This window comes from Anopheles merus, chromosome 2L (genome assembly GCF_017562075.2).
Source record: "Anopheles merus strain MAF chromosome 2L, AmerM5.1, whole genome shotgun sequence".
Classification (NCBI taxonomy): domain Eukaryota; kingdom Metazoa; phylum Arthropoda; class Insecta; order Diptera; family Culicidae; genus Anopheles; species Anopheles merus.
Window position 1 is genome coordinate 40,035,328 of NC_054083.1, and position 27,144 is coordinate 40,062,471.

Sequence of the window (27,144 nt, forward strand, 5' to 3'; positions counted from 1 at the left end):
CTCACTTTCCGAACCATAATGTACTGCTGCTGCCCCGGCGCGTCATACACTGCAGGTGTACTTAACAAGAACGGGGGGGGCGCCCATTTAACGAGATTAGAGCCTCCTAAGTGGGCGAACGAGGGTGGTGCACGAACAACGCGCAGGAATGAAATTAAACTCAATCCACCCATTCACCAGGAATGGGAAGATTCTTGCGAGATTAATGGCTAATTGCGATGAATGGTTTCGTTTGACTTCTTAGTCCTTCAGCCGAACCAGCCTGCCCAGTACCACGTCCAACGCCTTTTAAGGTTTTTTGTTTTTATTTCTCCTCTCCGAACGATAACCATCGGTCGTTTTAGACGCTTTTGGAGTCGTTTTTTATGATCGACGCGCACACACCGGGGTTCCAAAAGGGTCAATTTAGTACGCTACAAAATATTGACGCCACCTAACAGCCTAAATTGTCTCCCAGCACACAGAGTCGGCGGAGGACTTTGTGTTGTGTGTGTGTGTCGGCGCGAGTTTGAAACAAAAACGTGAAAAAATCGACAACTAATTTTCAAGGTTCGCTTCCTGACCTTCACCATCGTGACGACTTCCATTCCCAAACCCCGCCACGGCGCTGGCCACTCACCCAGCTCCACACCCAGTTCGTGACGGTGGTACGCAGGGGACCGCGCCTGAAACCGTGGCCTGCTGCTGGTAGTGCTGGTAGAGCCTTCGCGTGGCGAGAATTTCACACGATGCTCACCTTTTGCGAGGGCGTTCGAGCGGTGATGGCAGTGACAAAATTAATAACATCCGTCACAACGGCGGACGACGGTGACCATCGACTGACAGCGTCCGATTGACAAGCTTTTTGTTTTGGGGTTGTTTTTGACTTTGTTTTTGTTTTCGCCGCAAATTAAGCGTTCGAAACTAATCCTTTCCAAATCCATCGTTTTCACAAACGAATGCTGTGCTTGAAATTGATTCGATTTCGCTCCTTTCATTCCATTTCCTACGCTCCGTATGATTAATATGTTTGGTAACGCGATGCAGCTTCTAATCATCTTATCGGGGTAAAATAACAATTTCTTACGTGATTTATGGTTTCAGTAATTGTAAGCTAACAGGTGTGCCATTGGAATTGGCTGAATACTATAAACGAGTTCTAGGTGGAATGATCAGTAGGAAATTTCAATTCATAATTATAGATGAAAAATAATTGTTTAATCTTGAACAATCAAATAGGTAATACATGTATTTTTTTTAATAAAGTAAAGGTTTTAAGGATACTTATGAAAAATGGCTTATTGAATGATTAAAGTGCGTCTGCTACTCTGTTTGGCAGCTTAAACCGTTACTACCTCATGTGATTAATAATTTGAATTATACACTTTTACGTTACTTAACATAATGTTTGCATTTAAAAAAAAGACAAAATTTGTCTGTTAAAGAAAAGCACCACACCTCTACAAAAACGGACCTCGTGCGGCAATTTGTAGACGTAGGATAAGTCCCGATAGGCCGGTGCTATTAGAACATCTTGGCACTATTAGACAACAATCAGAGCATCGAAAGAACGCCCGCTTCCGAATGGCTGACGTCCCTGCGCTATATTCCATACACTAAGGGAGCGGTGGCTAAATTCCTGCCGATGCCACCGGCCATGCAGTGAAATAGCACCTTGAAAACATGAACAAACATATCAACAGAAGCAAAAGCCCATCCACTGGCTTCGCCGTGGCGAGCAATGACGCCAAAACTCAATGCGATCATTTTGGGGGAGTTTCGGTATGACATCCTAGTCCGCGAACTGGTCAAACATCCCCTAGCTGTGTCCCATCGATTTTTTTTTTCTGGATCAACATGATGAAAAAGCTTTACTCTAACATTTTTTTCTCGAAAACTGAGGATCGTTTAAAATCAAGGTAGTTCTTAAAAACATAGCAAAACATGTCTTCGTCGCTATGGCGAAAATTCCGGATAACTGACGAAAGTCAGCTCGCAAGGCCTTAGATTTATTTTGGCTAATGTCAATTTTTACGCAAACTGATGACATCAGATTACAATTCTATGAATCTAAGCTGCTCTAAGACTTCAGATGAAACATATGAATACTAAACTACCATTACATGCTTGTCTTAAATTAATTGATATAATATCTCTACTGTGAATGAAAAGAGTTGAAACCCTTTTCGAAACGAGAGACAAACAATATTTTGCAAATAACATTTCTAACATCACTTGAGGGTGCTAAAATAATGAAAATTGATGCACATTGTTGAAGACGCGTGTAAAATGTTGCTTGGGAATAAATACACGCAACACGAACGCAAATCTCAACCCAAGCTTTTTATTTCTTCAAGCTTACTTTGTGTACTTCTCTACTCCGGCTATCTTTGAGCTCGACACTAAATCTCACCGCCTGTTCCATTAGCCACACACGATTCATAAATCAATAAAAAGCACTGATAGACAGAGCGAGAGAGAGAGAGAGAGAGAGAGAGAGAGAAAGAGAGAGAGAGAAAGAAAAATTAGAGCACCTGCGCGCCGAAGATTATGCCACCGACCGTCCGCGTAAAGCAAACGCAAACGCCCCGCAAAACAATGGAGCCAGCGTGTGTGTCAGCGCTCCCAAACCCACGAAACGATCGGGCCCGAGCGGCCCGGTACGGAAACTTCTTACCACTTTTCTGCGGTGGTCACGCAAGATTACGCAGCGCGGAACGTGTGCGCTTGCATGGATTCCATCACATCGACAAGCCCGGCCGGCCTGCTGCTGCTGCTGCTGCTGTCGCGGCATGCACTTTCAATCTTGTGGCTCGTGCCAACAACCAGGTTCCAGCGGGCAGCCGGTATTGCTAAAGGGTTATGGAATTTGGATTATGCTTTCAGAATGCATCTTGCACGTGTGTAAAAGAGAGAACTCACACACACACACACGGTTGCATTGTATCTCAATGGAAAAAAGCCTCCAATGTAGGTTTACCAATGCACCTGCGCCAGCGACAAGCGCACGAGAGCAAACAGTCTACCGGTGAGGCACAATTAAAAGATTAATTATTCAAATTCACCAATTAAAAGGCGAAGTAAATTAAAGCCATCGTCTGCGGCGGCCCGGCTGCTACAACCGTTCCATTTTTGCCCATTTCCCATCTCGTTACGATTGCCGGCGTGCGCGTCTGGTTAGTTCAACGTCATTACCAAGCGGGGAGCGGGTTCAAGATTGATGAGCGCGGTTCGTGTCCCGGCTAATGTCGCTCCAAGGGGAGCAGTGGCTGCAGCAGCAGCTGCGCGGTTTCGTTTCGGTCGTTTCATCATTAGCTGCAGTGCGATGATGGCAAGAGTGTTTCCTTTCCTGCAACAATTGGTCGCCGGTCGTGTGTGCGAGCGCGTTTGGTTTCACCTGATTGGACTCCACCTTCGCTTGGCAGGCGCGTTCCATCTTGGCGGTGAATGGCGTGGCGTATTGTCGGCTACTGTCAGCTAGCTGTCAGTACGTCAGTACACTCGACAGTGCAGAGAGGGAGAGAGCAGCCCCTACATGTAAACACCGACCACCGTACAACCATCAATCAAAGCTCGACGATGCACATTCGATGCATTCGATGCTATCGATAAACTAACTTCAAACCCTTTGCAGGACCACCAGCAGCAGAGCTGTTTGGGGGCCTCGGTAGGGTCACTGCCGAGATCAGAAGCTGGAGAGGGAACCGAATTCGCCTTTGCGACAGTGCAGAGACACCAATCAAAGACTCATTAAAAGATGTGGAGTGAAAATTTATAGGTAATCGTCGTCGGAATCCTTACGCTCCTTACGGGTTGCTAGCCAGCGCAAACACACAGGGGGAAAAGGGAAGCCACGCTGTGTCGGTGCCGTTCAGCGGTGACACATCTCACCCGGCGTCATGTGTCGGCATTAGTGCTCGTATGCATTATGTAAGTTAAATTGTTCCAAACTCCGCCACCCACCCTCAGTCTTTAGGCCTGTGGCCGTACTAATACGTTTCGCCACACGCGAAGCAGCTTGATACTACCCCGGCCCGGCTGTATCGTTTTCTTCTATGCCGAACGGGCGTTTTGGATACGGCTCGGGAAGGTGGAAGTTTGACGGGTTGTCTCGTTAGACGGTCGGCTTTGAGGAAGATAATTTTAAGGGACGCTAGACTGCTGCTTAGCACGACGTAGGAGGCGAAAGACAATGTTTTAGAGTCGCTAATGGTAGTTGAAATAGTTTAGCTCCGATTTAGATATGAGAAAGTTACGCGAAAAGCGAGGAAACGAGCTGTCATACAGCGAAATTCATTCTCGCGAGATTCGATCTAACTTTGTCGAGCTGTAGAATAGTTGCTAGAAGTGTTGTGATATGAGGACCTATAGTTAGACTGCATAGTTGAGCAGTTGAAGAATGTCTATATTAATTCAGGAAAAAAGAACATGAAGTTACTTCATTGCATTAAGCACTGCTGGGATTGCATAACCTTTTTCATACGATTCTTGAATAAAAAGAGCGCACATATTGAGAAATTACAGTTAAATTGTTCTTCCAAATCAAACTCAATGTCTGATATCTTTCAATCAACTCTCGGACAGTTCCTTAGCTACACCAATCATGAAAAATGATCAATAATGTACGACATAGTAAGGTATCCTTATTAAAGTACCACGGCACAACATAAACGGTTCCATTTCATGCACCGTGTCGTGCGTCAACCGGCAATGACGACATCAAACCGCAAAGGGGGCTCTCGTGCAAACCATCGTCACCGAGTCGCCCTTTTTCCGTGGCCAGCCCCACCATGACACCGAGCGACCCCCGATAGAACAATATCGAGTTTCTACGGCACGTATCACCGTTTCGTATCGCTTGCTGGAAGTTGTTTGTTGCCTCCTTCTTCTTGGAACTGGCAGGCCAGCTAGTTTTCTCCACCGCGTTGCGAGTTGGCGATATTTCTTTCCTCACACACACACACCGCGGTACCGAACGCCAAGTGCCAGCCCCATTTCCAAATAGAACCGAACCGAAGTGTGTCATGCAAGGCCCTGTCACTAGGCGCTGTCATAGACCGACGCCACACACACACACACACACACACGCACGAGACCTTTAGTGCGGACAGGGAAAGGGACAAGCGAATGCCTCGTTGTTACAAGCGCATTACAAACAAGAAGGGCCTTACACACGGACGCTGGAAAACACTGCGTGTGCGTTTGCGTGTGCGGGGCGTGGAATTTCCACCTTCAAGGCACATTGGGTAATTGATCTGTCATCGGACAAATTCGGACCTGAGCTAATAGAGAGAGAGAGAGCGCAAGGCCCTCGTTGCAAGAAGAGTCTAGGCTGGGGCGGCGAAAATGAATACCACAGACACACGCGCGACCAGGAACCGTATGATAAGTAAACCACACGGGCGCAAGTCTGGCATCAAACCGTTTTTTTTTTTTTGCTTCTGGGCATGAGCCACGGCCGACCCATTATTTTCGACGGAGGCCAATCTTGTGGCCCAAAATCGAACCCGGTTACCGCACTGCTTGTGTTCGTGTGTGTACCGTGGCGACAGTGTCGTGAGGCAAAAATGAAGTGACATCGTTTCTAATCGCGCGCGCAGTCCATGTCGCTGTCGGTTCAGTTTTTCCCCCCGGCTCAGCTTCACCCTAAGTGCTTAGCGCGTGATCGTGGATGGTCGCGGAATGCGAAGAGTTATGCGAAAACTGTGCCAACCATTATGCTCGGGTCGGTGGCCGGAGTGCACCGGGTGCCGCGAGCGCGCGAGGGGTAACACATGTCATACGAATTAATGTGCACAACTTTGTTCCAACAACTTCCAATAAAAAAGGGCACCACCGCTACGAGAGGGAGCTTATAATTATGTGCGTTTCAATTGTGGCCGTTGTATAATCGATCGCCAACTTCTTGGCCGTGTGCTTTCTTTGCCTCTTTACACAGGGAGCGTCGGATTAGCGAACTTCTCCGTCCAACCAATTTGGCACACGCTGAATGACGGACAATCGCTACAGAGATGAAGTCTAACACGCGTTCCAAGCGGGACGATGTATTTGTGTAGGAGCGCAAACACTCCACCGTTCGCTGAACACAACCAGGACAACCGGGACACGGCCGCTGAGGAAGGTGCGATACAATCTTCCTGCGACAGTGGATGGAATGGAAAGAAGGTTTCGGCATCAGGATGGGACGCCGCGCTCACATTTCACATGCAGCAAAACACACAGAAAGAAAACAGAATTAGAGCTGCTCCGTGAGCAGTCACGGAATGAAGGGTTTTGCGCTTTATTTTACCATCTTTGCATCTGTTACCCACCCCATATTTGTATCTTTCGCGTTGATCTTGATCACGGCAAGATACACAAGCGGAGAAAGCAATTGTCATGTGAAAATTTTGCCAACACTTTTGACGTGATCATTGACTTATGTGTCCCCGGTTGCTCTCCCGCACAGGATTACGATGTGTTGCGAGCGTAAACAGAAGCGACGATCGATAAGCGATCAGTGTTGAGGTGAAAGAAAGGAGAGTGTTCGGTAAGACGGTTTTTGTGGTGCGCCGTAAATCGTGTCATTGGATTGTAAAAAAGGCATGTAATTGCATGGCAAACACACATAAAGCTGTTGGAACGGAAAACTAAAGCTTTGGCGTACAATTTATGTAACATCTGATGGTAGAATAATATTTTGCACGTCTTTTCATGCGGGGTTCGCCTTCTAGTTTTAATTTCAGTTCTTGTATTTTATGTATTTTGTATTTATTTTAGGTATAACAGGTAAAACAGTATAGTCATATTTAAAATCTAAACACGACCTGACGAATCATCTGTACGACATTTTACGTGCCATATAGTAGACGGGTACCATGGTATAATCTTCAAGTTGACGGGCTGCAAATACAGATGTTGTGCGTTCAAATCTCGCTTTGACATATTATTTCTCACAAAAAGGATTGATTTATGTTCGTTAAATCTGAGTTCGTTTTATCAATTGAGTATAACAAACATGATACTATTGTTAATATTTACAATCACGCTTTATAACCTCCTTTTGAACACTTCATTCAGAAATGGGAATTTGTTTTATTTAAAGAAAATCTACAAATTTTGCAAACTTAAAAAAAAATAGATACTTTAACTTCTCACACGACACCACAGCTAACACGCCAAATGTTTGCCATTGCATGATGGATTTCGGTGTTGATTGTTTCCAACATGCACACCCTGTACTGTTCCCCCTCAAAGCAACAAGGGACGGTGTGTTCAATCGAAACGTAACCCAACTCGAAATTGCCGTTCGATGTTCAACGCGTGTACTCGACCGATCGGATATGTATCGTGCGATGGCGGCGTTATTGGTTTCGGCGCGCAACATGTACCTAACACGCACTTGTGCACGGTCGGACGGACGGACGGATGGATGAATGATGGCGGGCCAGCCAGAAGGGTGGCGTTGGCTAGACACACATGAAGTGAAAATGGTTTCCTAGTACCGTACGTAAACTGCATTCCTCCGGGGCAGCCGAAGCCGCCCTGCGTTCCCACTATACGGGATTTTAATTAAGATGAATAATATCGTTTGTGTGATTGCAGGTTATGGATCCTGCACTTCCGGCAGCAGCAGCAGCAGCAGCAGCATTCTCATCGTGCCGAGTCAATCGAGCCGCTCGGGCGGAGGAATAAAGTTTATATTTAATGGGATCATAAGCAACATTAGGAGATTATTGCCGTCGGTAATAGAGTCGTGGGGTTTTTTTTATAAACCATTTATTTTCCATTTATGATCTTGTTCTCGACCTTACTGTACAAAAACCCTTTGGCGGAGCTTGCGTACAGTGCTTTAAAGTTGCTGCAATCTACTTTATAACTTCAATGAACAACCTAGAAAAGGAAAGGCTTTTTTGTGTGTGATTATTTGAAATCAACTAGTCACGCTTTGTCGATCGTAACGATACATCGTATATACACATTGGCCACGTTTCATCAAATTGAATCTTTGAATGTCAAAATCGTCGTACAACACACTCTTTCATTTCATCACAGTCTCTCCGTCTTCATTAGCTGTCACGATTCTCGCGCACACCCCGTACAACAAGCAAGCAAAAAAAAAGGGCGGAAGGAGATACCGCACATTTCGTGAACATTCTCACCGTCTATCACGCGCCCAAATTACGAGCTGATTATTGGGGGCGCCCTAAATCCCATCGATGGTGGTGCTACGGATCGATCCGCGCCCGTTGAAGAAAAGAAAAAAAAAGAAGGCAACAGACAGCCACGCGTGCGCCCTCGCAGGGTCATTGGCTTAATTAAGCCGATCCTGGGGTGGTCGTATATCACCGTACGCTAATGGAACTTTTATTGGCACGTCGTCATCGTCGTCGAAAAAGGGCTCTTACACGGACACACGGTCAATAGATTGCGCCGCACGCCGCACGGACGGTATGATCGCGCGAGCGCGCTGACCACAAAGGTGCTGCAAGTACGTGCGGTCCGTGCACCTAACCCACCCCACCGCCGGCAACTCCAAAAACAGGCATACCACGTATATGTCTGCATTCGAATTCTCAGTGAACCGTAGTAAACTAGCCGCTATTTCTGTGGGGTGTGTACTCCCTTTTGCCTTTTGCCACCGGTAGCCAAACCGAAGGCGGTACCCACCACTTCCTACAAAATGGACGGGCGTGCGCGCGAGCGCGCTTGTTGACTTTAAGTTATTTGTTGGCCTTTTGTACGTTTTCGAAATTCGCGGGCCAGAACTCGATGGCATCGGGCGGCTGGGGGGAAACAACCGTCAGCAGCGACACCCCGGATATGAGGTGTAGAATGCGCCCTGAAAGTGTGTGTTTAATTATGTGAACGCGTGCGTGTATGGATGTTGTGTATGTGTATGTGGCACGCGTTTAATCCACATCCGCAGTGTGTGGTTGGTGAGGTTTTTTGGGCTTAGGTGAAGGGGGAAATTATGGTCACCCTGCCGCAACTCCGGGCCCAGAACGGGCCCGGTTCGGTTCTTGGCGATGACGGGCTTGAAAATGGAAAATCGATTTCACGACAAGGTTGAGGTGGACCGTTGGAAAGTGTGATTTGATTAGATCGTGTGCAATATCTGTTTCCAAAGTGGCAACTGTTTCCTGTGCGCCTAGGAGGGTGTGAAATATTCGATACACAGTTATGTCGTTCGTGTTTGTTTGAGCAATTGTTAATGGGTTTATTGCGCTGATTGGCTACAAATTACGCAAATATTGTATAAAACGGTGACAATGTGGGGGATACCACATTATTGTAATCAAGCTGTACCATCTTTAAGTTCAGGGTGTAGTGAAAGTTGAGTCCAATTCGTTGTAGATGCATGCAGAAGAAATATGTTTGGATGTGATTCAACTGTTGCTCTCGGAATGTTAATGTTTTGTAAACCGGATATCATACAAACTTGTTCACTTGGCAAACCTCTGAGGACAATTTACTTGTAGGTTTATGGTCATGAAGATGGGAAGTTATCAATAAACAAGTACTTTGCTCAAACAAGCACCAAACGTGAGGTCTCAATCGATATCCACAGTATCTTCCAAGTTCCAAGTTACAGTTATAGAGGTAATAGAAGCAGCACGATATCTTTCTATTCCCGTTTGAACGGTCTGACTATACCACAATTCAGGAAAAAGAATGCATGACGTCATTAACCTTATCATGTCTCATTCAATTACTATCTTAAAATGTAAACGTAGAAGATATGAACACTCACTGTTCGGCTATAGCATCTAACATTTTATTCCATTTATAGATTTTGGATAGCTATGCCATGTACACATAATTTTAAACGGCTTCTTGAATTTCCATGACAATTCTAACACCAACTCGTATTATTTCTTCAAAGTTTTCAACATCAAAAACAGACTGAATATCAGAGAGCTAATCTAACATATAATTCCCACTTTGAAGTACTATATCTCAGAATTCTCTGAAGAATTGATTACAAAAATCAAGTGTTTGGGGATATAAATGAAGGAGGACGAATTCTTGTCAAAAACTTCCCAAAGATACCATTGATTTCTGCTTCAGTCATGAAATCTTCTAATGCATACTGTCCGAAACCAAGGTTTGGGGTAGCATTTATTGAATTCAAAATACTGCCGAGGAATCATAGGCATTGAAGAAACGGATCGAAAGAAATTACAGAAAACAGTAACCTTCAGATTCAATGAATGTCTTTCACGCGTGACCTAGTCTTTAAACGCCTTGCCGCACTTGCATTCAAAACCAAACTTCTTCGACGGTTTTTTTTTATCTCACTCAATTTTCAAGTGCAACGGACACCCTCGGTTCCGGTCCCAATCCCCCGGTATCAACCGAACGAGCCGACCGCTAGCTGTTGGCAGCGTCCTTAAACATGCTTTCGGACTGCACCGAAAGCCCCGCCGGACGATCGACGCTGTGACCTTAACATACCAGAGGAGGCCGGACCCTCTCACTCACGCACACACACACACCCCTTGCCGGAAAGTTTGCCTGCCCAACCGACCCACTTGCCACGCATCATTGACTGTTCGCGCAAAGTACGAAGATCCGGAACCGAACTGTTGTGTGCAGGGCCTGGTGCGCACCCGATGGGTACGGGTAAAAGCCCACGGAGTAGCATAAACGTGTCTCGCTTGGATGATGGCTTACGTGCACCAGAGCTTGCTGGTGCTTTTCTTTTCCCAGTATTGTTGGAACGGTATTCTATCGGCGAGCCGATTACCGATCAATCCGGATCGTTCTCCTCTTCGATGATCGTTGCAAAACCAAAGATTGAGGGGCAGCGACGACGCTGTAACGGAGTATGTAATCATGACATTATTATGTCACTAATCTGCCTATTCTCTCTCTACATGTGATATACACACACACACATACACTCGAAGCGGTGGCTAGTGGGACAAATCGGATGAGAGCGTCACAGAGTGTTCCAATTTCTCCCCGTACTTGCATTTGCCTGCCAACGACAAGAATGTGAGAAATTTTGATTAATCTAAAACAACCCTACATGGCACCAACTGGATCTCCGGCCACTGTACACTCTCTTTGGCTACCTCATCACTCCCTCTGTCTCCCTCGCCCCATACCGAGCGATCACGTATGCGTAAGGGAAAGTCATAACGATTTGCAAATCAGCTGTCCATCGATCGGCCGATCCCATTGGCGCGACGCGAATGGCCATAACTGGCGCGGAATGTGCTGCCGATCGTTACTTTGTGCAAAGTAGGGAAAAAAGCCCAGCCTGCTTGGGCAATAGCGACGAGATGGAGCGTGAAAGAGGCATCGCACAGACACACATTCACCTGGTGCTCCACTTTGTCTAGCAGAAAACGTCTCCCGTAGAAGACAATAGTAATTAGTGTTGAGAAATAAATCACGTAAAAGTGTGCTACCAGTTGTGTGGGGCACTAAAAGGGCAACACGCGGACACCCTATCCAGAACAAACAACGCGCAACCGTGCCGGGTGAGAACCCACAATGTGTGACTAATCACTTTAATAATATCTTTGAACGGGGAGGAGGAGGACCTCAAGCTCGAGGCACACAGGCGAGGTTCGATAGCCCAAAAAAAAAGATAGGTTCGAACTCCCCCGAAAACCACCCAAACTTCATTATAACACCAACAATTAGAGAGTGGACGCCACCTTCCCAAACGCGACTGCCCCGGAGGTAGTCATGAGGGACTTGTACTTGACCAGCGAGCGATCGTAAATCAATCGCCCAAAGGAGCGGCCATTCATGTGTCAACCGCTAGAAAAAGAACCTCGATACTCGAACCCCTCCTCACGATGGGGCGCCTTTTTTTTTGGAGGGAAGGTTTCATATATTTTGGGGTGTGCATCCGAAACGCACGGTTCAGAGCGCGGAAAGTCGTAAATCATTAATCGAATGGCGTTGGACATGAATTGTAGGCACATTAGCCTCTGCTACGGCATTGAAACTCCTGTTGTTGTGTCGAATAGTTTCTGGTTCAGCCTTTCTGTAGGCCGTCGCTGTTCAACTTCATTATCATCGGTACACCCGTGTGCGGAAGGCAAAGAGCTCGATCCCAATCGCGTTACTGCAGTCTGTTTACTTTGTGATTATGCTACTGCCAATGAGATAATCGCAGCGAAACAGTCGCTGAGGTGAAGAAACGGAACGACGTGCGAAACCGTAACCGTAACGACCCGTGGGCAAGTGAAGCTTTCCTCTCTGGATCCTCCGGGATGCGGGTGCCGTTTTGGCAGTGTCATAAAATTGCCGATAGATTCCGTTTTAAATGCCATTTTATGGCACCTCGCAATAGGAGCGTGTCGCATGTCGCTTTTGGGAGCGAACGTTGAGCTAGTTTTCTTGACCGTTTCTTCTCCAAGATGCAGCTCAGCAGTTAGCCAAACTGGTCGTAAAAGTTTAATTTCTCCCGGAAGGTGCTGCGATTTTAACGAGCTGCCGAAATGTGATGCATCATTGCGCAATGGCAATAATTGTCATTCCCCGTATGCTCCCGGGGGTTTGCGCTAGATGCACTTTCTAATCAATAGCGAGCGCTACTTTCTCGTGCGTTTCGCATGCATTTGTTCGAGAGAAAGTGTGCGTAACGTTATTTCGCAATATTGTGCTCGAATTGGAATCAAAATCAAATGGAAGAAATAATCTTATTTGAACATTCTCTGGAGTCGTAGAATCTAATTGAAAAATCCCCTGATTGCTGTTTATTGTTTTGCACGCGTAAAAGCTTCAATGTACGGCGTAAAATCGTTCTAATCATCACCAAAACATTCATACAAACATACACACACACATTAGCGGTGTTTTGTCTGACTCAACACCCTGAGTTCTGCCAACAAACCGTAGCGAGTCTCGCATTGATAAGCGAACCCGCGCCTCAAACCACTGATAATCTCTAATCAAATTGTGCTCACGCGCTTGATTGACATAAACATTGCCGACGGTAACGGCAACATACACACAAAAAAAAAAACTGCACTCAGTCCCTTTCAGTATGCGGCCGCTGCAAGTTCCCGCCTGGTTGCACATTTCCTACGAGGAGAAGAAGCTGATTGCGTACCTGGCCGGAAGCGGTACGACTGCCTGCAGCCTGTACCTGCTCACTATGGCCGGCCGGTCGCTGAGCTTTTCCGACCAAACTAGTCCTTGCTTTTCGGAAAACAGTGGTGAGTTTAGATACCGAGCAAGTGTACGGTTCGTTACGGTTCACTTTACATTCTCAATGGCTTCCCATCCCTTTTCCAGCGTACAATCTGGAGATAACGCTCGTGGTCATCCTGTCCATCATCTATCTCGTTATTGGGGGAGCATTTTTCTGGGGCATTTGGCAGGAAAAAGCCAAATATCTGCTGCCCTTTCTGTGCTTTCTCGTTGCTGCCACCGGGTTCCTGGGGCATGCCCATATCGATTGGATGCTTTTCGAGGCCGGTACGGGCGAGCGACAGTTTGGGATTTTTGCGTTCATCTTTGCCACGCGTGAGTGTTGATTGTTCGATCCCGAGAAAGTAAGCAGTTGAAGTGATCGGGGTTTTTTTGTTTGTCTTTTCAGTGGTACTTACATTTGCCAGTACAATCATTCTTCTGCTGTATCGTGAAATGAACTCGGATAAGCGTGTGAAAAAGGGCAATTTTGAAGTGTTCTATAATGATGAAAAATATTAACAGTAATAAGTGCTGTTGAGTGTTTGTAACCCAAATGAGGTTACCATTCTACCGGTTACCGCAAAAGGTTACCATTTTAGTGACGGAAAATAATTATCGAAATTTGATGTTGTTTAAGTATTAGTAAAGTTTCTATAGTGATAAAGTTTTAAGGGTTTTTTTAGTGTCTAATTCTCTTAAAAAAAATAAAATATAGCTGTGGATATTTGTTCATGGTAGGACCAATGTAGTTGTAAAGTTTCAAGCGATTGCCATATCGAAAAATGCAAGAAGAAAAACCTTCTCCAATCAAACACTTTTTTTGAGGTTCCTCAATATATTCCATGGTGTCTTCATAAGAGTGTCTTCGTAAGAGTGTCTTCGTAAGAGTGTCTTCGTAAGAGTGGCTTCGTAGGAGTGTCTTCGTAAGAGTGAGCCACAATTCAACACCTTATGTGGATGCGCTCCAGAATCCTACTCACTAACAAACAAATAGAGAATTCTGAATATTTCAGATCAATGAGACATAATGCAAGCTCACATAGGCATTCTTGTCCAGCAGACACTATAGATGTACTCAGTCTGTTGCGCACAGATCATACCAACCTCGGACATAACCATGTCTACTATCTCGTCTGCAGTGTCGTTGTTTATTGGTAGAATCGACCTCAACATTCATCGAAGGATGTTCAAATGATCTATGCAAAAGTGTTTGATTCTCTGTTCGATAGTGATATCTTAAAATGCACTACAATTGTACCGACTCTTCCAATGTTCCTGCATAGACATTGTTAATTGTTAATCTAATTACATTTAAAGAGAATTTTGAGGTTTTGACATCAAGAATCCTCTAATCATTTTTGAAAAAAGGCATGAATTTTGTAACTTAATATTTCATACGACTATTAGCTTAGAGTTTGACAACCACAATAGGTTGTCAAAGACCTCTTTTAAAAATTCCTGATTCTCTTAAGCAATCCTGTCGTGTCGTGTCATTGTCTTGAGCTCACAGTACGCCCTAACAAAGCTGTAACACTTTGTAAAAGCAAACTTCCAACACACTTATCTACCCAGGCTTCCCCATTGCCTCCCGCAAAAGCATAACAGCAGCCCGATAGCATTACCGTTCTCCGCCGCAACCAAACTTGAAAACTTGCCGCTCTCCCCTCGAGGCAATGCACAAAACGTGCGGCGACCCGTTCTGCCGCACGCTAATTAAACTGCAGTTCACGACAAAATCACGACTTCCAAAACCCAACCCACCCACGGACCCACCTTCCGGACACGGCGCGTTTCCCCCTGCGGCCGATTCCCACCCACCCACAGTAGTAAAATTGTGAGCAAGCAGTAAACAACGCTGATTTGCTGTCCTTTTTTCTAATTGCCAATAAACGATTTCGTTTTAAAAAAGGTTTATCTCCTCCGCCGGTGGTGCGTGGTGCTAATAACCATTCTCACCGTTGTAGGCCCTGCAGCATATGTTTACTATCACTGCCGCCAAACGGTTGAAGAAACCCCCCACCACCGGTTTCTTGGACAAGAGTGTGTCAGCGAACGTGTGTGTGTGTGTGTGTCTACGGCGGGGTTAGTACCGTAATTAGCCAGCCGCCCGAATCGTCAAGGAGTGCTCACATTATTGACATTTTTTGTCTAGTCTTCGCGAAGGTGCAAACACCTTCGCACACGCAAAGCAAACCTAGAACATGCACTGCTGCCAATCGGTACGTGCAGGTGCAAACAGGTAGTTTCTACCACCCAGTAAATTCCGTACCAATCCTGGGGAGAAGTGCGAACCGGTCAATTGCTGTGTACGATATAAAACGCATTACTTAACAAATCGTGCACCGTAAAAAAAAACTCATTTATGTAGGCAGGCCGCAGCTTTTATGCTCTGCCAGAGGGTTTCGAGTTTGCTAATTTTTAGCATCGATCGTAACCATTTGATAATGACCTCGGACCTCGGTGTGCCTGGCCTGCCTAGTTTCCATGCTGCTTCGCCAGACCTATGAGTGGCGATCGTGAGGACGAAATTTTCCCTTACCAAAAACGTAAATAATGCTCATAAAAGAACGCATGATCGATCAAAGCTGAGCTGCGTTCGAAATCGATCGAACGAGGCAGTGAGCGAGTGTGCGCGGCTTTGATTAACTCACGATTTTGGCGCAGATCAGCGATCGATCTGCGCAGAAGGAACAGAGTGTCTGGGCTGCAATTGCCAAATCGGTTCGCCATGGCACGAATGAATTATTTGGGCCCCGCGTCGGTGGTCGGTCGGCAGTCGAGTTTAGCAACGCAACGTTTAAACGACTTCATTTTGGAGCAGCAGTTGCTGCTGAGCTGAGGCGGCGAAGGAGCATTGGCAGCCGTTGTCTAGCAAACCTCCTCTTGGTTAGAAATTTTAAAAGTGGTACATTTTCACCCCAAAAACCCCGTTTGGCAATCATTTCGCTGTCGGTTTAACAAATCGCTCTCCCGCTCTCACACACACACGCACTTGTCATACGGTGTAGAGCCTGGCAGGCAAAGGCGACTCGAATATAGAAAAAAATGTGCCCACGACTTCAAACCTACCCCCCGCAAGACAACCCAGCGGAACTGAACCAGATGTGACCTTGCATTCCGTGACCGGCTCTCGAGAGACCAACGCTGGTGAATGCTGGCCGACTGGAGCGCACGATGCAACGCACCCCGACGATGCTAGGCGGCTCTTGCACCACAGTCACCGACCGACCACGGACTTTCGTGCGGTCGCAGCACACACGCACGGAGTGTCTTTCCCGCTTTCCTCTAGCCTTGTTCAGGGGCATCCTTGATCGGGCATCTTTTGTAACGGAGCTTCGGGGTGGCGTTTTCCTTTAATCGTTACCAACCATACGTTCTCTCACACATAGCAGCCGAATATATATGTGTGGCTGTGTGAGCGCCTTTTTTCCTCCCCTGTTACAAATGATTATGTTTTACGTTTCATCGCTTCATCAACACGGGGCTCAATTTCAAGCCAGTCGAAAATTCCAAATTTAATTTAACATATTTTATAACATCCGCCCTGCACAAAACCGTTGCCTCACTGAAATTCATTTGGCTGCCGCGAGAATGTGGTAATAATCCGCACGCACGCACCTTTTATGCAGGCCTTTTGCGCACCCTTTCCTCGTGCAGCATTAAACATAAACTCCGAATGAGGGAAAACTGCGTGGTGTGGCGTGGTTTTTTTCTTTTACGTAAAGCGTGTTGTGATGCCGGAAAGGTGAAAAACGCAGCGGGAAGATGAGGTTTTGCGTTGTTTTTTCTTTTCTTTTTCCGTTTAATTAAGTGCATTATGAAATTGATACTGCCCTGCTTAATCGTTTGCCGGGGAGCTAGTACGCGCAACTAGGGCTGGGCTGGAGCTGCCTTAACAAAACGCGCCACCAAGGCAATCAATCAAAATGCAATTAAATCAACAACTTCATTGCTAGCCGCCGGGGCAGTGGTCCCCGGTTTGGCCATTTCCAGGCAAACACACATACACACACATACTGGCCATCCATTCATGTCACTAGAGGGTGGCATGGTAGCAATTGAACGACACACTAATGGCGCTGGTGTGACGAAACGAGCTCATCAGCGATAGTAGAACAATTCTTCGGCTCGGCAGTTCTTGAATGGAACCTGCCGAGCGATTTGCTATTATTTCCACCTGAATTGCTACAGTTATCGTGCCTCCGTCCGTCCGTTCGACCCCCACAGCTCCTAATACCTTTACCACGGAGCTACGAAACAATACGTACGAAAATGGCGACATTTTCCGTGGCAAGTAGCCCGCGCACGAAGGGTTTGCAAATATCACCACACTTCGCATCGCACCATGCGAACGACTCTTCCCACCCCCGGGCCGGCTTCGAACAATGCACCTGCAGAAGACAAACACACCGGGGACGTACGCCGCGTGATGTAGGGCAAAGACAGATCTACAACAGGTGCAAACATATGTTTTCGAAAGCCGAGAAGGAGAGGGGAAAAAACGTGTCACTGATTAGATTAATCTCAGCTCACGACACTGCCTTAATTAGTGTAATCATGGGCTACCGGGCTACAGAAACCTGCTGCCAAGGAGTAGGAAGGGCACTTTTTGCTTCTCTTTCTTGTTGTTTTTTTGTTGCTGTTACTGCTGACCATTTACAGCACCGCGAGTAGTGCACCACCTGCGCACAAACGCTGCACTTAAGAGTTGTTGGCTACACTAGTTTTGCCTTATTTTTTGCCGGCACGCATTATCAGCGACTAGCGATTATGGGCTATTTCAGATCCGTTTCTAGCACGAACGAACCCGCCAGGGTCGCAAGAAGTTTTATCCAAACCCCTTTTTCCAAAGCGTCGAAAGTATGTGAACCTGCAAGCCACCTCTCATTTCTCATTTTTGATAGAAAGACCCCTTTTTAGCCCAGATTACCACGCACGGTATCGTTTACTGAAAATGTCCACCAAAAAGCAAACAAAAAAAAAATGCCTAACAAGACCAACTTTATTATGTACCACCGGGGCCACTGGTTGGTTTGTGTTTCGGTTTTCGCTTATGAAACGTCGTTAAATGCAGGCGGTGCCCGGCCGTACACAAATTACTTTCGCCCGGCGCGCTGCTTGAGTTATTGTGATATCCCCAAAACCGTCATCCGGTGGCCGTCACGGACAGTTGGTCGCTTGCATAAGCGCATAAGCGCGTTGCCGCAGCGTCCGGATACAAACCGTCCGGTTTCTCACGGGGTCTGGGCGCGCGCGCGCGCCTGTTGTCACAAACTGCAGTACCTGAAGAAGGATGGAGAGCACATTGTTAAGCGCGAGCTAAAGTGTGGCCCAGTGAATGGGGTCCGAAGCCCACTTTGGGAAGCTTTGCTAATCTCTGCTGGCCAATTATGACCGTGACATGGCGGCCTGGGTCGATCAAAACAAATCTCCCTATTTTTTTGTGCGAAACTTGCAATCGAGAAGCAAGGCGATTAATATGCTTCCGTCTCGAAAGATGCAAATCGTGTACGGATTGATGGTAGAACGCCCATTGATAGACTTTATCTTGAAGCTGGAGTTTATTGGCTTTAAACATCGCTGCTAGAAGACAAACCATTCTAAAGCTAAGCTCTTACACCTTCAATACAGAGAGGCACTCCAGTAAAGACCGGAGATGGTGGAGGCCGTGAATGATTAGAACACCTGCCACCAAGCACAATTTACTCGCGCGGTGGACTTCCTTTCTCCATCGGTAGATCGATTAGGCACCACCGCAGTACCATTAATTTAAGCAGCCACGATTAAAGTGTGCCCCTGCACAGCCTCCGTCCACTTGGCAGGTGGACGGAGGCAAATGATATCCGGTCGTAAACAAAAAAAAAGCAGTCACAGCAACACTGCTGTTCGTTCACTTGCAAGATAGAGATCTGGAGGTGGGAAAATAACACTCCAAAGATCATAAGCGAGCGGTGGCAAGAAGAGGACCTGAATCGAGTTCAAACACCGAGACCCTAGAAGCCATTGCGTTGACAAATTCCATTTCGGGGAGACACAACACACACTAGGACCTACCACCACGCAGCTACGAGCCCTTGCAAAACCCGGCCGATCCATCCGATTCCGTCACTAATTGATTTGTCACGCATCGTGATCAAGTGATATCGATTAACTTGGCAGACAAACGGTCGTCCCGGGCACCGGCGACGTTTGAAATGAAGGCTCATTGGGGAGAGTGTGTTTCGGCGTTCGGAACACGAGCAGTGTGTGGAGGCTTTCGGTGGAGATGAAGACATCTCGATCACTGAAATTGGGTATGCGGTAGAGACGATAAAATCTGCTTGCTTCACATTTGTTTAAGGTGGCTTTTGATGGGCAATTAAAAATTAATTCGCTTCGCCTCTGAGGGCTGCACGGTATTGACATTTGGCTCTGTTTTACATGGCCTCGGACAGCTGTTGTTGCTGATGTTTCTGGTGTAGATTGTTATCATTATCGTTCATCGATCCTTGAAATGAATGATGCCTACCGTGATGATTCATGTTATGAATCTTTTGAATAGAGGAATCAATTTCAACATCGAAATTAACATGGTTTCTATAGTTTCTAACATTTTGAAGATATCTTAGCATATTCTGTAATAAATCCTTTGTGAAACAATACATCCCCAGGAAGTCCTCCAAGTAGTTCAATACCACATCAAACCTTATCTTTAAACAATCATAATTAATGCTTGTTCCAAACCAAGAAGCAAGTCTCGAAAAATATCTCCATAAAACAGCAAATCGCTAAGTAAATCTTCCAAACTGTATATCTACCAAGGAGCCGCTACTCTTTTAATTAGCATACATTTATTGTCAAAGGGCGCGACAAGATACGCAACAAGAACCTGAAACCCTCGCTTTTGTTGGTGACATTATAGAGCAATCATAAAATAAGGGACGTGGGTTTTATGCCCAAAACATTGGTTATGACACCAACGCCTTCGCGCACCTTTCTCCTCAAATATGCTATAATTGGACGTCGTGTGAAACCTAACCTAGTCTACCAATACTATAGCTCTAGGAGGGCCCTAACCCGTTCTTCTGGCAGGAAACCCTTTTGCCGCAAGGAACAACTGTCAGACCCTCGTCTCATTATGCCAACCGGGCGCAATTCTAGCGGTTGCAAAAGCAACTAGCCTATTCTTTTGATTTTAATGCACCAAAGCTTAGCACAAAAGTTCCCAAAAACATGTTTGACATTTTTGGCAACAGGGATAAAATGCGTCTTAGTTTTTTTTTTCTTTCATCGCTACTTTAAAAGGAGCGTAACGCGCTACCTTAAAAAAAGCAACCTGTCAAATCGTTACACCGGCAATCGATGATGGTAAGATAAACGATTTGGAGCTGCTCGCTAACGGTACAGTGGATCAATGCTACCAACTCGTACGCCCTTCCGGGAGTTGGTTTCGTACGCAATTACAACGCCAAGAAAAAGAAGAAGAAAAACACGTTCCCCACCCTACTGTACAATACTGGCCGTATTAATCATAATGGAAGTCTCACGTCTCGGGGAGACTACGCTCCGCACGACGCAAGCAGCAGCGCAATGAAGAGCCGCAGCCTACACCTTCGGCACTGTTCTTTGTCCTCGGCCGAGGTCGAGGTGTGGCCAACGATGTGATCATAATCGCGTGAGATTCTACCTCACCACGCCACCCAAGCCACCGGATCGAAATGTCAAACGCGCTCATGATCGAACCGCGTTCCCGGTCTCTACAGCGGCTGCCTTTCAGTTTCGATGCCGTTTTTGTTCAACCGGTGGCGGTTAAAACTAAACCAAACAGCCACACTCGACGCGGAAGTCAACTCGGGAGAGCAACCAGAGCACCTGCTCCTAGCAGTGTTTTACACGGTGGTGGCCAAAACACACACACACACACACACACACACACACACACACACACACACACACACACACACACACACACACACACACACACACACACACAAAAACAACTGTACCGTAAGCTCCCAAATCACTTTTCGGCACGCTCATGGAAGTTGGCAGGCATGTGAGTGGTTGACTTGTGCCGGTGGTTTCGGCAAATTAATTCTGGACTGTGTGGTGGTTTGATTGCTTTTGCGATTGTACCTCTCCTAGCCGGATGTTTTGGGAGGGTTCGGTTCGGTTACCGCTGCGAAAAAAAACCACATATTTCCCTATCAACAACGGCGTATAATGCTCATACCGTCAGGGACAATGTCAAGCGATTGCGAAAGTCAATGTCAAAATGTGGCTCAAAACGATCGTCCACAGCACACAGAACTCGTGTGGTAAGTTGTAATGTGAATTTTAATTTCATGCTAGTTTTCTTCCACAGCGTGTTTTATCTTTACTCCTGCTTCAAGTTCCGTCATCGTTTCGCTCTCCAAGGCATGGCTGGACACTTTGCCACTCTGTTTTGTTGCTTTCCGTTTCCCACACGTGCGTAGGACATACGGGAATGACTCACGGGAGGGGTAGCGTTGAGCAACATAGCCTGCAGCAATCTAACCACTTGAGTCCACCATATCGTCCAGCGTCCCATAATCCGAGGTGTTAGACAACTTACGAAAGAAATTTAGATTCGAGAATCAGCCTCAGATAGTGACGCGCCGTGCTGAAGGACGTGATTCGTGTCAGCAGATAGGATCCGCCAACACCATTTCATCATTCGTCATAATCTTTCACACAACACGGGCACAGTCGTTGCACTGCCGTTGCTACATGGTTATCCCGCCACAGTTGCCGGTGTGTTGCCGGAGCTGAAAGGAATTCAGCCGCTCGGAGTCGGCCTTGATCGGGCGTTTCGGCAGCTAGCAACTGTGCGCCCGGTGTGACAACTTTTACCACCCAAAAATAAAAAAAGACATATCATCTACTAAAAACAAAAACAAGCCCTCTCAACACGGACCGATAGGGGAGGCCTGCAGACCTGCAGAGTACCAACAGAAAACCCGATAAAAAGGAAGTCTAGCTTGGCCGATGTCTCGCAGTGTGTCGCTCGAAATCACAGCAGCTCGTAAATATGCTCGTAACACCCGCGGACCCGAACTCGTTTCCATGCCACTGATAATCATGCCTCTGACAAGGCCACCATGGTATATGCTGTGACAGGTGCAGGATGCAGAAGTAGGAACACCCGGATAAGTGCTCAAACGCCGTACCGGTAGCGGGAGGGTTACAACTTTCGAAACATCAGTGCCGAAAACAACACGCTGGAGCCTCGGGGGGAGAAGTCATCACGGGGGCTGTGGTGTTGGAGCACTTGAGAGCAAACGTGCAAGATCGCCTTCCTATGTACGGTGGAGTTTGAACGCCTCTCTGTTGGGGGGGGGGGGGGAGGAGTGATCTTGCGCACTGGGAGGACATCTAAAAGCGCAGGGTCGGCAATGTCGACCAGTTTCGACGAGTGGGCCGAAGACCGAGTCTCGGACCCGTTTTAGGAAAACCGTTCGCCAAAGGGCCAATCGTTAAGACAGCTTCCCCCTATGTCCTGCACCGAACGGTACTTGCTGCTTGCTCTTCTGGCCACGGATTAACCCGAGCCAGGCCCGGACACGCGAAACGACATTCTTGACCACGGCTCCACGCACTGGCTGGTGCACTGGTTTTAGAGCATTTTAATAACCTGAAATTGGAGCCTGTGCTCGGGTCGAGTTAAACCGCGCCGCCCAACGACCTTGTCCGTGATAGGCGGAGAATTGAGAAATAAAAATATTAATAAGACGGGCTGCAACTGCTGCTTAATTTGATGTAATCGATAATAAAAGTGGAATATGGTTATTTGGAGCGCACCAATCAATCTCGACGATGATGGAAGGTTGTTTGATGGTTGAGTGAATTTGTTTTCCGAGCAGAACGTTGAGTGATACTTCCTTATCAAAGCAACGCTGTGCCGTTCTGGGGCGAGCAAGGAACCTGATCTTGTTATGTTTTTAATTGATTGCACCATATATAGCTCCGATGTCGTTGGACCACTTTCAAACATTCTTGAATTTGATCTACAGTAATTGGTTTATTTGTCTGCAACCTAGACATGTGTCTCGTGTATTTAAACTTGTTCAACTTCTTTTGAATGAGAGCCTTTTTTGTTACTAAACGATTTATTCAAAAGCTCTAGAAAGAAATCACAATGATGAGAGAAAGAGTTGCTTCTTTAGAGCATTGAAGCTTGAGTTTGTAGAACGTGGTGCGCTTACCACACTACACTACGAATCTCACTAGGAAAATAACTCGCTAAATGGTACTTTGAAATGTTACATCAGGCACATACAGCTCTGGTTTAACACATTCACTCCAAAAGAACACAAGAAATACGGTGCGGAATATTTCAATTTACCCTTTTTCATTCTAAAAATTTCTTTTACACGACTGAAAATGAACCACCGTGGCAATGAATTCGCTTTTATTCCCAACATTGAACGAATTCTACCCCCCGTTCCATCCTCCATTCAGGGGCCCGTCTACCTCGATGCCTTACTTTATCATTTCATTTCATAATTTATGCTCCTTTGCCCGACCCGCGAACAAGCAGCACAATTAGCAGCAATTTCCACGAATGCACCCGCCGAGGACTGGTGGAGATAATTTATTATTTACACGAAGGCAAAACATCAGCCGCGCACGCGGTACGCGAGTTGTCCGCGTGCGCACCCGCGTATTCCGCCTCCCAGAAGCACCCCAGAGATGCACTTACCTATGCGCTGCGCTCTTTGCACCAAAAGCATACTTCTCGGGCTATAGGACTTCGCAGTGCTTGTGAGGAATGCGCACGGATACAGACACAACCTCGTGCAACATTCCGAGGGCACTACGTAAAGTTAATTATGCCACCCGCACGCACGCCACCAGAAAGGGAGGGGAGCAAGACAGCAGTGGTATTATTTATTCAGAACGTTTAGGTCCGCTGTACCGATGTAATGAAAAGAAGAAATAACTACAGCAACAACAACTCCAGTCGACGCTGTACTACCTTCCACCCGCATTTAGCATGGTTTCAGTGTATAATTGCAGCGAAGCAATAAACAGGCCAAAGGATACGCGAGTCTAGCCGACGATTCGATAATGTGGCGAGTCCTTGCGCCCGGCTCGAAATCAACTGGGCCACGGCGCTTTAATTGACGTTCTGTAAATCAGATCACACTGTCGGTACTCACTCCAATTGTCGGACGCCAAAAGACGGGGGAATTTAATCGTGCAATGGTGGCAGGTGAAAACACAAAGGAGCACACAGTATTGGCTTGTTTGCTATCGCACGGCAAATAAAGGATCCATTTTGATTAATTACCAACCGCCGATCGAAACGAGTGTCCTGCAGAGAGCGAGAGACAGAGAGGGAGCGTGTGATGAGTGTTCTCTTTTCACGAATCGCCCCAGGGGATCGAAACCTGGGGTTGATGCAAAACGTTCGCACCGCCGATTGTGACGCACTTTATGACCTGGAAATGAGTCATTTTTTAATATCCCAATGTCTGGTGCGTCGATTCCGATCGCGTTTGAGGATTGAGGTGAGCCATTGCTTGTTGGCGAATTCATGTTCGATTTGAAAGGTCATTTGAAAAACATAATTAAGTGTGGTTATTGCGAGCAGAATTAGAGCTGTTTAGCAACGTCGAACGTCGAGTACATGCCCTTTCTCGCCAAACATTTGCTAATATTGGCAGGAATTTTGAGGTCCCTTCTAGGTCGCCTGTCAGTGTCCGTACGATCGGCCTGACCGATCGGCTGGCCGCAACAAAGTTAATCCTGACTGACCACCCATCGTGAATCACGTCTCGTGATACAGTTATCATGCGCCAAAACACTGCACCCACAGCGATCACTCACAGACATGACCGGTACAAATAGCGTCTGAAATGGAATTCCAACTCCCGGCCACAAGCCTACCTTTGACCGTCCCGTTCTGCCCAAGACTGTAGACGTGAGAAGTTGAAGTTTTGTAGTTTGCAGCTACTAGGCAAAACTAAACCCGCCTTAGGCCACTCGAAGCAACAATGTAATGCTGACTACAACCCGACAACTACACACATTGTTTCCTGTGCGAACACACACACACAAACATGACCACCTGAACCACCCCCGAAGGTTAACAGCCCGCTCCGTGCTGTGCGGGCTAGCCCGGCGTGGGGAAGGTCAGCTGAATAATCGATATCGAGAGACTGCAAAACCCACCCGCGAGTAGCGAGTTTTCGCGCCTTTTGCCGCAATCCGGGGATAGGGGGCAATGCTAATCGGCGGCCATAGTTATCAGCCGTACCACATCGACCACCTATTCGGCGGCATAGGTGTGTGCGGTTTTAATAAAAATCACAACTGGAGCATATTCCGGCGGGCAGCGGGCAGGAATTCCATTCACAAATCATAAGCCAACCCACCAACCAGGGGTAATGGTAACGTAGGCTCGTTGCAGAAGAGCGAGAAAAAGAACGGGGCGGCAACCTTACCGGGAGAGCGCAAAATCTAAATTGTAGTTAAATCGTAAAATTAATTTCCGATCGATTCTGTGATCGATTGCAAGGAATTGGAACGCTCCTTCTGCTCCTCGACAGGCGGTGGACGGTTAACTGAGGGGTGTGGTTTTTGCGCACAACATCCGATTCGTTACGTTCTTGATCGGTGATCGGTGATTGAAGACTGATGCAGTGCTGGCGGGTGCACTTGGGGTGCACCGGGCAAAGCCTGGCTGTGTCTAGGTGTCGTGCCGGGTGAGACCACCACAACAACAGCGACAAAAAAAAAACCTGACTATAAAACATAAATGCTCATAGCTGAGGTCACCGATCCACTTATCGCAGGTTGGAGGGTTAGTTGTGTGGAGTGATCGTTGAGTGACGCAGGCTTAATCTACTGTCGAAGGATAAGCAATTAGGCTTGCACTAGACGGCGGTCTGCGCGTAGTCTTCGGTGGAAGTGCGTTGGTTGTCTGCACGCACTTGCATGTTAAGGCGAGCAGCGAACGACATGTGCTACATGATGGAGATATTCGATACGATGCATGAGGTACAATAATCTGTTAACGTTGAACCCTTACTGAATGATGCAACTTGGAGGGCATTTTGAGTTTCTACAAAAATATCGTTTTACATCAGAAATTAAATATATCTTCAGCTTTAAACGTCAGAAGACATCTCCAGACATCTTTGGATCGTTATTATCTACCGAAACAACAGAACCTGAACATTGCTCTCCCATCCAAGGGTTAATATCCCATCCATAAACATGATCATTACGGGCAACATTTTTCTCCTGCCATAACTTCTAGACGAATCGCGTCATGGCTGCACTGGGTCACTGGCGCTAGCTTGACCCAGGTGTCACCCCAACATCACCACGGCGATAAGATTGCTGCCACAGGTTGCCGAGTAGTTGAGCGCCCGCATGACCGCCATCCTCCTCGTGCAGCCCCAGCCTCCAGCAGCAATCCTGCAACTGTGGAGGTTACGGGAGTCACGATCACCTAAACCATTTCCAATTGGGCAGCTGAACGCCGCACAGCCCGAGACCGTCTTGAGGACACCGCACTCACCATCCATTTCGGCACCCGTGAGCCATTTGGAGTGTCCATTTTCTAGGGCAACCCAACCCAAATGCGCATTTTTGCGCGACACCGGAGCACTTCTACCACGCTCGCTGGGTGTGCAAAGTGTGTTCGACACTGAATGCGCTGTGCCTGCGGCTGTTGTAGGTGTTGCTGTTGGAGAAAGAGACTAAAATAACAGCATATGCCACAAGGTCGCGCCACGAAGGTCGCGCAGAGCTATCGCCGTGGCGTGTGACGCAGTGTGACAAGAAAGTGTCGAACGCATTTATGCGATATTATGCGAGCCCCCTATTATGGTAGGACGGTGGCGAGCCCGAACAGATTGGAACGGATTGCGGAAGGTCATCAGGTGGGCCTCTCGCCCGGGGGAAATGCTAATTCACCCGCCGTTATGAGGTGGCTTTGGGTGCCAATCGTACACAGGCACCACGGGATTAAACTGTGCCGTTTGTAGTGTGCCGCAAAAATAAAAACCCCCG

The 27,144-nt window shown here is 47.0% G+C and overlaps 1 protein-coding gene across 1 annotated transcript; it reads left to right on the forward strand.

The window, feature by feature from the left end:
* The first annotated feature begins 12,931 nt into the window (after positions 1–12,931).
* LOC121592940 lies at positions 12,932–13,829 on the forward strand. Its single transcript, XM_041914880.1, has 3 exons — positions 12,932–13,142; positions 13,222–13,452; positions 13,526–13,829. The coding sequence occupies exons 1-3, from the start codon at positions 12,971–12,973 to the stop codon at positions 13,636–13,638; spliced, it is 516 nt and encodes a 171-aa protein (XP_041770814.1). The 5' UTR covers positions 12,932–12,970; the 3' UTR covers positions 13,639–13,829.
* Positions 13,830–27,144: the final 13,315 nt, after the last annotated feature.

What these genes read in the sequence shown, in the direction of transcription:
- LOC121592940 (XM_041914880.1), top strand. Translation starts at nt 12,971, where the DNA reads ATGCGGCCGCTGCAAGTTCCCGCCTGGTTGCACATTTCCTACGAGGAG. An exon ending in TTGCTTTTCGGAAAACAGTG is followed by an intron (nt 13,143 to 13,221) that starts GTGAGTTTAGAT and finishes TCCCTTTTCCAG; the next exon opens with CGTACAATCTGGAGATAACG. An exon ending in TGCGTTCATCTTTGCCACGC is followed by an intron (nt 13,453 to 13,525) that starts GTGAGTGTTGAT and finishes TTGTCTTTTCAG; the next exon opens with TGGTACTTACATTTGCCAGT.